Raw genomic sequence first — 14,485 nt, forward strand, 5'->3', positions numbered from 1 at the left:
ATTCCACATTTGTTGGATGATAGACTACCTCCAGACGATGCCTTTGACCAGATATCTTCACAGCATTCCTTGGCTATGCCAGTTTTTCCACCTTCACATGTAGACAATAATTCTGTTCCGGATACAGTTAACCCTGTAGTTGGCACTCAATCAGAACACTTTCCAACAGGCACAGTCAGAACTATGGCTGGTAGGACCATTAAACCTCCACAAAGATCGATCTGTGAGATGAATAATCAGTTTGTGCAGGATCCCTCACCTTTAGTGATTTCTCTTTTAGATGTGGTGAAAATAATTTTTCATGGGTAAATATATATGGTTATGAGTTTGATTTTTGCCATTTTGAGTTGATATTTTTCAATCCTTGAATTGTGTATGTGAAGAGAGTAGGGCTGGGACAACGCGTCGAGGTCATTGATGACGTTGATGCAAAAAATACGTAGACGCAAAATATGCGCATCGATTCGTCGACCTGTTTTTATTTCTCTAAAAAACGTTTGCAAAACGTTTACCTTATGTGCGCTGAATATACGCGATGGCCGGATCAACATTCTGTCCAACGTTATATAACCAATCCAGGGGTTTTTCTGCATTGATCTTTTTTTTGGAGGCTGTCAAAGCCTTATTTGATCGGTGAGTGATGTAGAATAGAATGACTGCTGCGCCTGACAGGGCGGGTACGAGAGAGAGCCCCGGCTGTGCGCGCGCACTCACAGTCTTCAAACAACACGAGTGCTTCTTGCTCTCTCTCTCCCTTGTGCATATTAATCAAAATCATTAAACACGATAGAAAAAGGGCGAAACACCAAAGTTTCACGCGCCATCCCGCACTCACAGTCTTCAAACTACACGAGCGCTGTCTTGCTCTCTCTCTCTCTCTCTCTCTCTCTCTCTCTCTTTCCCTCGTGCATATTAACCAAAATCATTAGACACGATAGAAAAAGGGCGGAACGATTTTTTCTTCTCCATGACAGGCTGTTGGCTCCCACTGTTAATTTTTTTTTTTTTTTTTTGGAAAAGCACTCTCTGTATTAGCTTAAACCCCACAAGTTTACATTGGTTACTGTATTCTTTCAATTGCACTAAACAAGTATTTTGGGTGACCTTTTTTATTGAATGCTAGACATCAACTTGTTGTTATTTTCATCTTAAAGAAGAACTTTTTTTCAGTAAGCTAGGCCCTATGTGTTCAGTAAGCTATGTGTTTTCAAGGCTTCAAGGTTTTATTGAATGCTATCTCTATACAAGTGCAAAGTAATGCATTCTTAGTCAGTCTTTTATTTTGTAATTTTAAGAGCAATAAACATATATTGCAATGTTAAAGAATTCATGTTTTTTTGATTCAGATATGTAAATCAACATTTATAAATTGTTAGTAGTCAATTAATGGGGAGATAATCGAAATCGAATCGGTCTGAAAAATTAATCGTTAGATTAATCGATGCATCGAAAAAATAATCGCTAGATTAATCGTTTAAAAAATAATGGTTTATCCCAGCCCTAGAAGAGAACTGTTTAGGGCATCCCTTTCGTCTATGTTTAGTCTGGATTTTGGTACCAGTCCATTCTTGCATACCTCTTATTGAGGAATTTTGTAATTGACATTTATGCTGAAATGTCAAGGAAATTCACAGTCATTTTCTTGTTTTGTTTTCTTTACCTTTTTCTGGTTCTTGTGTTAAGTTTTCCTACTGTACTGACGCTTCCCAATGTGGCAAAGTAGATAATCTCCCTCCCCTGGTACTTAGAAACGGCCTATCAGGGCTCAGTCATTGCTTTATAAAGGCTGTGATTAGGCTACCTGGGATGCGTCATTGTTGGCCCCGCCCATCCGGTACGTGTGCGCTTCCGCCTAACAAAGGTGGAGTCGCCTTTTTGCAGCTTGAATAGCCAATTATTCCTGGCTTCGCTGTGGTTTTTAGGCTGTTTTTGCCACCTGGTTAGACTGATTTCATTCAAGTAATCTTCTGAGACTTGTGCTGTGAGCAACTGTATGAGGTGTGTGTAACGCTGTAGTCAATACCTGTAGGACAAAGTTTTGGGAACGTCCGCCTGTTTGCGGGTGGGGAAGATCGCCTCCTGCATAATAGCAGATTAAAGACGGCGTTGCTGTTTTGCTGTTTTGCTGTTTTGCTGTTTTGCTGTTTTGCTGTTTTGCTGTTTAATTAAGTTTTGTTGTGCTCGTATCATTGTATGGTTTTTTTGGTTATTGTTTGTTTTCGTTACAATTGATTTTTTTTTGATTTTGTAGTGATTGTTAACTTTTGCTTTAAATATATATTTCTTTCCTTTTCATTTCAGTTTTCTTTAAGTGACCATTGTTCATTTTTTTTACATTTTTGTTGTGTGTTTTGGTAATTGTTTCAGTCAATCAGGCTTTAGATTAATTTCGTTTTGTACATTTGAGTAATTTGTGTTCTTTGTGTTTTAGGCCCCTGAGTCGGGTGGCTAGCTGTCCTAGTATCCTGGTGGTGGTGGTGTTTGGAGCACGGAGTGTGGATTGTCGTTTGTAGTCACTCACCTCACTGTGTGTGTGTGTGTGTGTGTGTGTGTGTGTGTGTGTGTGTGTGTGCTTTTACGAATAGCCACTTTTGCAGCTAGCCTACCCTGCTAGGGGTAAGCCTTCGTAAAACTGATTAATGTATGCCTGGTCGAATCATATCTTTGCCTGATCTTTTAAAAGGTGTATTTTCTACTTTGTGAATTTAATAAATGGTTTATACGCTAGTGCCTCTGTCTCTGCCTCCTATGGTAACGAACCTGTGTGTCTAAATTCCATCAAGTATTTAGTTCCCCTCACTTTAGAGGGGTGGCGTAGTCGGTAGTTATATCATAATTAATTAACTTCAAGTTGCCACGCCCACATTCTGGCGTAGTCGGCAGGGTACCGTGTTTGGCGGAGACACTGGTATTAGTGGTTGTATTTTTGTTTTTTTTCTTTTATTTTTCTGTTGCAGTGAGATTGATAAGGAGTAGCAGCAAAACAGCAGCGCACGTCTGGTGGATTCTGATTCTTTGTGAGTCTACTCCCTCTTGTTGGTAAGTGTTACGGCCGTCAAAATTATGGAAGAAGAGTTACAGGAACTGAGGGAAGTAGTAGCTCAGTTGCGGGCAGAAAATGAGAGGTTGCGTCAAGACCACTTTCTTGCGCTTCCTGGCCCTAGTGATGCACCTTCTATTGTTCCTGGTCCTTCTGTTGCTGCCCCCCCTCAGCCAAGTAGTGCACAGGCAGTCCTGCCAGAACGATTCGTTTTTGTACCTCGAGACAGGAAATGTCAAAAATTCAATGGCAGGGTTGGTCTGAGCATTGATGAGTGGGTTGAAGAGGCCAAAGCTTGTATGCAGGCTCGTCACCTGTCTGTTTCTGATCAAGCTTTCTTCTTGTTTGACCACTTGGAGGGGGAGGCAAGGGAAGAGATTAGGTACCGTTCGGAGATTGAGCGAAATGATCCAGATAAAATTATTTTGGTGTTACGGGAATTATACGGTTGCTCACAGTCATATGTCTCATTACAGGAGGCATTTTTTTCTAGAAAGCAGCAGGAGGGTGAATCATTGTTGGAGTTTTCCCTAGCTTTGATGGGTCTCCTAGAACGTGTGACGCAGCGATCGCCGTATGTTATGCCAAATTCACAAGTTTTGCTACGCGATCAGTTCATTGAACATGTTTGTGACGTGGCCCTTCGCCGAGAATTAAAACAGTTAATACGTCGTCAGCCAATGTTAACATTGTTGGAAGTTCGAAGCGAAGCTCTAAGATGGGAAAGGGAGGGGATGTCGGGGAGTACGAGAGGACGAAGCAATTCCGTTCCATCCGCCTATGGGATTCAGTATGGTGTACAAGGTGAGTCACGTAGTCAGCCTCCTCACCGCGGCCCCATTATATGTAGGAGGTGCCAACGACTTGGCCACTTTGCTGGAGAGTGCGATGGGGAGCGTGTTCCCCCTCGTCCGCAACCCCCTTTGCCCGCTGCGTCGTCACCTGAGGGTAGACAGCCTGGTCCATTTGCGTTGTCGGGAAATTAGTCCCCACCGTGTCGCCGAGCCAAGGCGCGGTTGGGGAATTGACCGGCTCTAGTGTTTCAAGTATGTCTCATTTAATGTCTTCATGCCCGCACCTTGTTATTCGAATGGGTGGGGTCCAAATTTCATGTTTGGTCGATACTGGCTCCATGGTGTCCACAATAACGGAAAGTTGGTTTCGTAAATATTTTGAACCATGGGGTCCGGATCGACTTAAGTCATGCCAGTAGCCGTCATGGCAGAGCACTTGTAACAAGTGTCTCGTGTTTCTCGTCGAGTAGCCGTCATGGCAGAGCACTTGTAGCAAGTGTCTCTAGTGTTTCTCGTCGAGTAGCCGTCATGGCAGAGCACTTGTAACAAGTGTCTCGTGTTTCTCGTCGAGTAGCCGTCATGGCAGAGCACTTGTAACAAGTGTCTCGTGTTTCTCGTCGAGTAGCCGTCATGGCAGAGCACTTGTAACAAGTGTCTCGTGTTTCTCGTCGAGTAGCCGTCAAGGCCAGAGGACTTGTAACAAGTGTCTCGTGTTTCTCGTCGAGTAGCCGTCAAGGCCAGAGGACTTGTAACAAGTGTCTCGTGTTTCTCGTCGAGTAGCCGTCAAGGCCAGAGGACTTGTAACAAGTGTCTCGTGTTTCTCGTCGAGTAGCCGTCAAGGCCAGAGGACTTGTAACAAGTGTCTCGTGTTTCTCGTTGAGTAGCCGTCAAGGCCAGAGGACTTGTAACAAGTGTCTCGTGTTTCTCGTTGAGTAGCCGTCAAGGCCAGAGGACTTGTAACAAGTGTCTCGTGTTTCTCGTTGAGTAGCCGTCAAGGCCAGAGGACTTGTAACAAGTGTCTCGTGTTTCTCGTTGAGTAGCCGTCAAGGCCAGAGGACTTGTAACAAGTGTCTCGTGTTCTCGTTGAGTAGCCGTCAAGGCCAGAGGACTTGTAACAAGTGTCTCGTGTTCTCGTTGAGTAGCCGTCAAGGCCAGAGGACTTGTAACAAGTGTCTCGTGTTTCTCGTTGAGTAGCCGTTAAGGCCAGAGGACTTGTAACAAGTGTCTCGTGTTTCTCGTTGAGTAGCCGTCAAGGCCAGAGGACTTGTAACAAGTGTCTCGTGTTTCTCATTGAGTAGTATGGTCAGTGGTTAGAGTTGTGTTATCGTCGGGGCGACGATAAAATAGCTGGGGCAGATTGTGGCAAAGTAGATAATCTCCCTCCCCTGGTACTTAGAAACGGCCTATCAGGGCTCAGTCATTGCTTTATAAAGGCTGTGATTAGGCTACCTGGGATGCGTCATTGTTGGCCCCGCCCATCCGGTACGTGTGCGCTTCCGCCTAACAAAGGTGGAGTCGCCTTTTTGCAGCTTGAATAGCCAATTATTCCTGGCTTCGCTGTGGTTTTTAGGCTGTTTTTGCCACCTGGTTAGACTGATTTCATTCAAGTAATCTTCTGAGACTTGTGCTGTGAGCAACTGTATGAGGTGTGTGTAACGCTGTAGTCAATACCTGTAGGACAAAGTTTTGGGAACGTCCGCCTGTTTGCGGGTGGGGAAGATCGCCTCCTGCATAATAGCAGATTAAAGACGGCGTTGCTGTTTTGCTGTTTTGCTGTTTTGCTGTTTTGCTGTTTTGCTGTTTAATTAAGTTTTGTTGTGCTCGTATCATTGTATGGTTTTTTTGGTTATTGTTTGTTTTCGTTACAATTGATTTTTTTTTGATTTTGTAGTGATTGTTAACTTTTGCTTTAAATATATATTTCTTTCCTTTTCATTTCAGTTTTCTTTAAGTGACCATTGTTCATTTTTTTTACATTTTTGTTGTGTGTTTTGGTAATTGTTTCAGTCAATCAGGCTTTAGATTAATTTCGTTTTGTACATTTGAGTAATTTGTGTTCTTTGTGTTTTAGGCCCCTGAGTCGGGTGGCTAGCTGTCCTAGTATCCTGGTGGTGGTGGTGTTTGGAGCACGGAGTGTGGATTGTCGTTTGTAGTCACTCACCTCACTGTGTGTGTGTGTGTGTGTGTGTGTGTGTGTGTGTGTGTGCTTTTACGAATAGCCACTTTTGCAGCTAGCCTACCCTGCTAGGGGTAAGCCTTCGTAAAACTGATTAATGTATGCCTGGTCGAATCATATCTTTGCCTGATCTTTTAAAAGGTGTATTTTCTACTTTGTGAATTTAATAAATGGTTTATACGCTAGTGCCTCTGTCTCTGCCTCCTATGGTAACGAACCTGTGTGTCTAAATTCCATCAAGTATTTAGTTCCCCTCACTTTAGAGGGGTGGCGTAGTCGGTAGTTATATCATAATTAATTAACTTCAAGTTGCCACGCCACACCAAGTTTAGCATAATTTAAAGGGGATGTATGTAACGGAGCAAAAAAAGGTATGTAAAATTATTGTATAAATGTGGACAGCGCCATCTATGTGCTGTGTGCTGTGATTTAGGTGTGGTGTAGGGACCGCCTAAGCATTGATTTGGGGAAGTTGCACATTTCTCACGGTCTGAGAATTACGATTTGCAAGTGTCCTAAACAAACAAGTAGTTGTTTTATTGTGATTGTATCTTTCACTGAATATGTTGGAACTCTGTAAAAGCCTTGTTTGGCTTCGAGTGTGTTGCTCAATATTGAGTTATAACGTGTTTACAGACCGATTGTAATCCATTTGTGTGTTGCCTTGTGTTTCATGTAGAAAATGGTTTATTCTCTTTCTGAATCAGTGAAACCCTATTTACACTGACCGTCTCCATTGTGCAGAAAGCAGACCGCCCAGGCAAGACCGTCACATAGGCCTATAAGTTAAATGCAAAAAAAAGGAACAGTCCTATCTTTTTATCTCTCTGAAGAGTTATGAAGCAGCCGCCTACAGCAGATTTTCTCACTAGCATTTGTAGACAACAAGACTGACGACTCCACTCCAGTCAACAAGCTGTCAATCAAAAACTAGCCAGCCAATAAGAACACACCGCTGCCCCTACGAACGATTTATGCCAGAATAGCGAGCGAAAAAAGATCATAAAGTCCAAATTTGGCGTGCTATTTTTTTTTGTTTCACATAAATGTTTATTAATTTTCATTTTATATTTTCATTATTCTTGAAAAGTTACTTCCAAAATTGAAGGCACATATCTGAATCCTTTAAAGGGGTGGAACTAGGACACGTGGCAAGGAAGCACTATAAGGAAACACATTAAGAAATGATAAGCACCCTCTCTGTGTTTCTCTCTCTCTCTCGCTCGCTCGCTCTCTCTCTCTCTGTCTTTCTCTCTCTCTCTCTCTCTCTCTCTCTCTCTCTCGCTCGCTCTCTCTCTTCCTCTCACCTCTGAAAGTACCACTGTGATCTGTCAATCGTCAGTGAACCGTGTGTGAGTAATGAAGACTGTGTGAGTGATCTATGCCTGTACTGGTGTATCAGAGATGGCGGGTGTTTTATGGATGCTCTTTGCCGTTTCCTGTCCTTTGGTTATCTCAGAGAGTGGGGATTTTGGTGAGTAGGCTACTCTGAGAACTGAGACTGTAAATAATAAACTGAGAATCTGTAGATTATTATTATTATTTTAACTTTTTTTAAATACGTTTTCAGTGGGAGTGGTAATTTTAGTTGTTCAGCTAGATTGTGTGCAGTACTATCTGATTATGATCATAAAGAGTTATTCAGGCGAGTTTTCATTGAAGTTCACTAACATAAGGTGAAGACTAGAGAATTTTTCCTCCTCTTTTTCCCTTTTAGACTGGTCAGATGAAGTGACCTGCTGGTCAACTATGACCCTCCGTCAGAGTAACCTCATCTGCTCGGTCAACGAACCCATGGAGGAGGACAACCTTTTGACACTCTGGTATTTCATTACAAATATTTACTGTTAATTGATGTATGACATCTGTGCCTAACTGGATAAAAAAGGTTTCTGTCAATAGACGGTTTTAATTTGTGTATTGTGTTGAATAAAATTGAAATATTAGATGTATTAGTTTTTTTTCTTTCTTATTTAGCACAATGGAGGGTTCGTTGAAAAGTTGTTCCAATGCTACTAAAAGACTACAAGACTTTATTTTTGAGGATTTGATCCTTACAGCAAAATATGAGCTACTTATAGGAAATGATGTTATCAACAATGACATCAACCTTTCAAAAATAGGCAAGTCTATCTATCTATCTATCTTGCCGTGAAAAGGTTTTTACCCCCTTCCTGTATTTCTTTTTGCATATTTGTCACACGTGAAAGATTCAGAGTATCAAACAAATTTTAAATTGCACAAAGATAACCTGAGTAAATACAAAATGCAGTTTTGAAATAATGATTCAATTTATTAAGGGGAAAAAAGCTGTCCAAACCTGCTTGTCCCTACATGAAAAAGTAATTGCCCCCTAAATCTAATAACTGGTTTCGCCACCCTTTGCATCAACAACTGCAATCAAGCGTTTGTGCCACGTTGAACTTGCCACGAGTCTTTCACATCACTGTGGAGGAATTTTGGTCTACTCTTCTTTGCAGAATTGTTTTAATTTAGCCACCTTGGAGGGTTTTATGAGCATGAATGGACTGTTTGAGGTCATGCCACAGAATCTCAATTGGATTTAAGTCTGGACTTTGATTTGGCCACTCCAAAACCTTAATATTGTTTTTCTTGAGCCATTCAGAGGTGAACTTGCTGGTGTGTTAGGGATCATTGTCCTGCTGCAGAACCCAAGTGCACTTGAGCTTGAGGTCACAAACTAACGACCGGACATTCTCCTTCAGGATTTACTGATTTTCTGCAGAATTCATGGTTCCATCAATCATGGCAAGTCATCCAGTCCTGAAGCTGCAAAGCAGCCACAAAGCTCATTTGTGGATAATTGCTCTGACCACGGTTCGCTGGAGTCCCAAAGCCTTAGAAATGGCTTTATAACCCTTTTCAGACTGATACATGTCAACTGTTTTGTTTCTCATCTGTTCTTGAACTTCTTTAAATCGTGGCATGATGTGTTGCTCTTTAAGCATGCTTCTCTTTGTCAGACAGGTTCTATTGAAGTGATTTCTTGATTCAGCTGGTCTGGCAATAATCAAATCTGAATGTGGCTAGTGAAATTCAGCTTTCTAAAATAATGTGGTTAATCCACAGTTTTTCATGATTTAACAGGAGGGGGCAATTCATTTTATATAAACGTATATTCGGGCTAGGTAAGTATGCAATATATACATAATAATTATAAATGAAATTATTATTTTAAAACTGCATCTTGTATTTACTCAGGTTAACTTTGTGTAATATTAACATTAGTTTGATGATCTGAATCTTTTATGTGTGACAAATATGCAAAAAATAAAAACAGGAAGGGGGCAAAAACCCTTTCACGGCTATCTGTCTGTCTGCTGTCTGTGTGTGTGTGTGTGTGTGTCTGTCTGTCTATCTGTTTGTGTGTCTGTCTGTCTGTCTCTCTATCTAGTACTCTGTTTGTCTATTTCGCTGTCTGTCTGTCTGCTGTCTGTGTGTGTGGATCTGTCTGTTTGTGTGGGTGTGTGTGTGTGTTTGTGTGTCTGTCTGTCTAATCTGTTTTTGTCTTTACAGTCAAAATCCCAGCTCCTGAAATGAAACTTGCTACGTACATGGAAAGCACAGATGAAGTTTTCATATGGTTTGAACACATTCATGAATATGTTAAAAACCCCAAATTCCAATTGCAAATATGGAGGGACAAAGATACGGACAAGGTGTTTCTCACAACAGTTTGTTGATTTGACTTGACCTTCCCTAAAATAAAGTCAGTTTTGAGTTCTTTTAACAATTAAACAACACCTATGTTTTTCTTTCTCCGCAGATCATCATAAACATTACAAATAGGAACTTCAGTATGAGCAGGGAAAGCCTTGGAGATGGTGTTTACTGGACACGGGTTAGAGCAAAACCGTGGGACTATTTTGCTGGCGACTGGAGTGAGTGGAGTTCAAATGCCAATTTCACTATAAAAGGTGAGTGGATCTAACTGGAGATCAGATGTCTGTTACATGAGAAGATACTACTATGTTTAGTATGATAAACACTCCTTTTTGTACTCATTATTGGGTAGAAGATGAAACAAATATCTTTAGCATTAAGAAAATGTATTAAATTTTTTTTTTAACTGTTATTTATCATGTCTGATATGGGTTCTACAGTTCCTTCCACAGAAAATAATTTCCCAATGGTTGGTTTCATCATCACCGTCTTTGTCATTCTGGGGCTCATCATCGGTTTGGGGACCTTGCGATGGATGGCACAGTGAGTGTTTTCATAAAAATAAAAAATAAACATTTCTTTTATATTTCTGTTTTTCTATATATTCTATATTTCTAACACCTATAATGTTTTCTAATCCAGCATTAAAGAATACATTACACCAAACATCCCACACCCCAAGGCAACTCTTGCACAAATGCAAAGGGTAATTGAATTTCTCATGTGTCTGGCTGCTTCTTTGACGTTCTGCAAGATTAAACAGCGTCTTCATACAGACCGTTTTTCTGTTTTCAGGGCCTTCCTTTCACTTTCAGTCCTGAGCTATTCAGTGACGTCTTCATACACCGTGTGGATTACGTTGATGAAAAGCCATCTTCTCCTGAGCTTCAGGACGGCCTGGACGAGTGCTGCTGCAGTCAAGCCAGTTCCTCTAGAACGTCCCTGAGTGAAATGGACATGAAAGCTGATGAATGTCTTCCAAGAGAGCAGTCCCACCTTAAAATTAGACTGTTAGATGAATCCGATTCTTTGAAAGCAAGCGAACATGGCAGCTCTCAGAGCGCAACGGCAACTCAACGGGAATGTAAAGATGAAGCCTATGTCACTATGTCCAGTCTCTTCAAAATGCAGTGAAGAAACTGTATCAAGTCAGTTCCAGTTCACTGGGGATTTTACAAACGCTTGGTTTGTATATGACAAAGAGTTAACTGAGATTTTATGACGCATTTAATAACCCAATAAGCCTGTGACATATATAAGAGGCGCTTTAACACATCACTAGTCATGTCCGGTTTGTTGCTCTGATGCTAACCAAGTTTGTACATATAGCAGTCATCCACAGGTTTCATTTTCAACCAAGCATCGTGCACAGCTGTGGTCTCCATTTTGGTAGCCAATTTCCTTCTGAATGTTTCAGAAACACAGGCATTAAGAGTGATAAGAAAAGTCATCACGCATATACTCAGACCTCATGTAACTGCTGCTAGCCTCAGTATCCTCTGCCAGACCTCGCGCACAACTTTCAAACCTAATACATAACAGTTCAAGTGGCACTTTTTCAATTAACTGAGGATTTATTTATAACATATATGGGGAAAAAAAAATATTTTCTGTGTATATTAAAAACATCTGCTTGTAATAATAACTTTGTAATGCAATTCAGCTGTAGCCTATATACATGGTATTCTATGTTAAAACAGATGTGTAATAAAGGAATGTATAAAAAAACATAAGTCCATATAACTAGACTTTTATTTTTTATAACCACTATTAAACATTTCTTAAAGAAGTCGCATTTTGGAAAATAGCATCTGCCGTAACATGCATAAATAAATCTGAATTACAAGACTTTCATGTATCACATACAGTAAACCACACTGGTTTCAGCACAAATACGATGCAGCGATTTACCCTAAAAATCAGTTACCACTGACAAAGCACACAATTTAGGCTTCTACAGTACATCTATTATTTTATTTTCCAGATTCATTATTAATATCCCTAAACTTGCTTTGATTTCACAAGCATTATCGATTTGCTTAAAAGCATAACCCCTCATAACTTCCATGCAGTTTTCATCATTAAAATAAAATATACATCGTTGTCAATGGAAGCGCTGACTCCACTGTAATAGTTCCAGAATTCATCTTTTGTCACCTGTAAATGGAAAAAGAGAAAATAGTGTTATAAAACAAACTGGTAGCCCTTTCAGAGACCCCGATCACCAAAACCACAAAGCCAAAGGATCATCCAAACCCAGAAAGAAAGAGAAACGTTTTGGAGTGAATTAATAAGAAATCATCATTTGTATTAGAATGTTTGAGTGTTTCTCACAGAAATCTGAACAGGTGCAGAGACAGCTTTCAATAGCCAAATAAAGAGGATGCATACAATCATAAGACTCAGGCAACAATACCACACCACCTGCATTTGTTAGATTGTGTGGCTGATTCGGGAATAAAACAATAAATTCACTCGTGCAGCTGCTTGTCTTCAGTGAGAAACACTGTGTGCAATAAATAATTGGTTGATTTTTTTTTGATCATGTGTGGTAGATTCCCAAAAACCCAACGTTAAAAGTTGTTAGACACCAAAGGTAATCTTGCCACCTTGTTTTAGACTCAACCCTGTCAAACCTGTGCCAGTTGCATTTAAGCTCTCATGTGCTCAAAATGTGTGTGTACTTTAACACATTTATATTAAAGTTTACAATACAATCTATTATGAAATGTTTGACAGAGTCATGAAAGGGACAAGACATACTTTTGCTGAAGGTTGGCCGTCTTTGTTCTTTACCCAAAAATAGATGTTTTAGAAGTTTAGTCAAGCTTCCATGCATTTTTCATCATTAATATAAAGTAGATATCTGTGTCAATGGATGCGCTCACGCCGGAGTAGTAGTTCAAAAACTCCTCTTTTGTGACCTGATGTGTGAAGACATAGCATTATCAAAGAGAACACTGCAGAAAATGACTTGTAATGATGCCATCGGGGGAACACTGAGATTGCGAATGCTTTTTAAACCAACGATTTCATTCGGTCTGTGTACTATTAATACACTGTTATGCTTGATACTGCATGTTTTAGATAAAAAAAAAAACAGTTTTTCAGCATCTTCATACCTTCCCATCCTTGTCATCCGGAGAGTCGAAGCTGTCCAGGAATTTGCGGAATACTTGGTCTTCGGTCCACTCGCCGTTTCGGTATTTGGGGTGATGTTGGACATTGTATACTCCTTTCAGATCCTCGACTGTAATCACACCATCTCCGGTTTTGTCCAGTTTTTTGAATGCCTGTAGCACCACCTCTTTTCTGGCATTAGACATGGGTGGCTGCAATCACAGAAATGAAAATAACAACATGAGCACTAAACTGACCTCGGCCTTTACTGGTCTAAAGGAAACACAACACCATTTAAGTGCGTTTACCCTCAGGGTGATAAGAAACTCATCAAAATCAATTAATCCACTGCCATCTCTGTCAAACTGTTGAAAAAGGTTCATAGCCTCTTCTTTCTCAATGAGCACACCATAATCACTCAGGCCTTTCAGGAACTCTTTCATGTCCAGTGTGCGACTGTTATCATCATCCATGATCCTAAAAGTCCTAAGAACATCAGACTGTGGTCAGATATCTGCACTTCAGTCTATGTAAAGCAACACATATAATGCATACTGTACCTGCCCAGTCCCTTGATTCCTGCAGACCCTCGTGCCAAACACTGTAGCCTCAGACGCTCAATGGGGTCTGAACTATTTGCCAGCTGCTTCTTGGCACTGATTGCCATCTCTCGGTCATGCCGCGATGTACCTGCCATCCTACTGCCAGCCAACTGATCTGATCTGAAGGTGACAAGAGGGATTTTTAGGCTTTTATTAGTTTATTTGGCAACACTTTAAAATAAAGGTTTGTTATTGGCATCTGTGGTTCCATTAGGAACCTTTAAAATCCATGGAACCTTTCCATTGCACAAAAAAGTTATGTAAAGTAGAATTTAGAATTTTTTAATGTTTTCACCCTTTTAAAAACTGTTTACTAAAAGATTATTTAGGAAAACAAAAATGGTTCTGCTGCTGTATGTAATGACTATGAAACCCTCTGTTGTGTTGTCAATGCATAATGTGCTTAAGGAAATTGTTACAATTTATATGAAAATGTAATGAAAATCCTGTAACTGGTTGCCATGCCTTTGAATTTCTTAACCTTTTTCTTTAATTAGCTCAGTGTGACAAAATTAATTCTTAAACTAAAATTACTCCACACAGTCTCTGAATATGAGCTCATAAAAACAGCATGCATTGTAATTATAATATATTATAGTGTGTTATAGTAATTCAACTTTAATACAGTTATTAGCTATGAACTATGGCGGAGTTATTCTAATCGTGTACAATAGAGACTATGAGCAAGGAAACGATATGCTCTTAAACTGCTGTAATTCAACTAACAGCAATTGTCGCCACAGTATAAAGGCTTTATTTATCCGTATTAATCTATACGCTGAATACTCACGTACAGAATTGAAACAAAACGATGATTAATGTGTTGAAACCACCTGGAGTTCCTTAGCGCTGCTTTGCCCTTTCCTGTTTTAGCGTCCAGCGTTTCCATAGTGACGAGTTCTTCTATGTGATTGGTCGTTCTCGCTTCAGGTGTTTGATGAGATCAGAACGCGATGTTGTTCAAAGTCACGGCTTGTTGTTTGACAGCCAGACTGTACAAAAACAACAGCTAAACAGAATTTTGAACATGAAACAAACACCCGCGAACATGACTACTGCTGATTTCTAC

At 40.3% G+C, this 14,485-nt stretch overlaps 3 protein-coding genes across 5 annotated transcripts; 2 read left to right on the forward strand and 1 right to left on the reverse strand.

The window, feature by feature from the left end:
* Positions 1 to 1,708: 1,708 nt before the first annotated feature.
* LOC127985433 (uncharacterized) lies at positions 1,709 to 6,027 on the forward strand. Of its 2 annotated transcripts, none has more exons than XM_052587440.1 (2): positions 1,709 to 1,998; positions 2,432 to 5,675. In XM_052587440.1, the coding sequence occupies exon 2, from the start codon at positions 3,064 to 3,066 to the stop codon at positions 4,024 to 4,026; it is 963 nt and encodes a 320-aa protein (XP_052443400.1). In that variant the 5' UTR covers positions 1,709 to 1,998; positions 2,432 to 3,063; the 3' UTR covers positions 4,027 to 5,675. The 2 variants fall into 2 exon arrangements, 1 of the variants encoding a protein (XP_052443400.1); XR_008160649.1 differs by lacking the exon at positions 1,709 to 1,998 and adding an exon at positions 5,906 to 6,027 and having other exon boundaries at positions 2,277 to 5,480.
* Positions 6,028 to 7,179: 1,152 nt separating this feature from the next.
* Positions 7,180 to 11,437, forward strand: LOC127985759 (interleukin-7 receptor subunit alpha). The gene is made up of 8 exons (XM_052587899.1): positions 7,180 to 7,484; positions 7,728 to 7,833; positions 7,988 to 8,133; positions 9,548 to 9,690; positions 9,798 to 9,948; positions 10,135 to 10,237; positions 10,337 to 10,400; positions 10,490 to 11,437. The coding sequence occupies exons 1-8, from the start codon at positions 7,415 to 7,417 to the stop codon at positions 10,826 to 10,828; spliced, it is 1,122 nt and encodes a 373-aa protein (XP_052443859.1). The 5' UTR covers positions 7,180 to 7,414; the 3' UTR covers positions 10,829 to 11,437.
* On the reverse strand, positions 11,429 to 14,474 carry capslb (calcyphosine-like b). 2 transcript variants are annotated; one of them, XM_052587900.1, is made up of 6 exons: positions 14,211 to 14,474; positions 13,375 to 13,536; positions 13,123 to 13,300; positions 12,817 to 13,026; positions 12,491 to 12,618; positions 11,429 to 11,851 (listed from the first exon to the last, which is right to left on the reverse strand). In XM_052587900.1, exons 1-5 carry the CDS (start codon positions 14,303 to 14,305, stop codon positions 12,514 to 12,516), a joined length of 750 nt encoding a protein of 249 aa, XP_052443860.1. In that variant the 5' UTR covers positions 14,306 to 14,474; the 3' UTR covers positions 11,429 to 11,851; positions 12,491 to 12,513. The 2 variants fall into 2 exon arrangements, with proteins under 2 accessions (XP_052443860.1, XP_052443861.1); XM_052587901.1 differs by lacking the exon at positions 12,491 to 12,618.
* Between the last annotated feature and the right edge of the window lie 11 nt (positions 14,475 to 14,485).

Source organism: Carassius gibelio, chromosome B21, assembly GCF_023724105.1.
Source record: "Carassius gibelio isolate Cgi1373 ecotype wild population from Czech Republic chromosome B21, carGib1.2-hapl.c, whole genome shotgun sequence".
In the NCBI taxonomy this organism is placed as follows: domain Eukaryota; kingdom Metazoa; phylum Chordata; class Actinopteri; order Cypriniformes; family Cyprinidae; genus Carassius; species Carassius gibelio.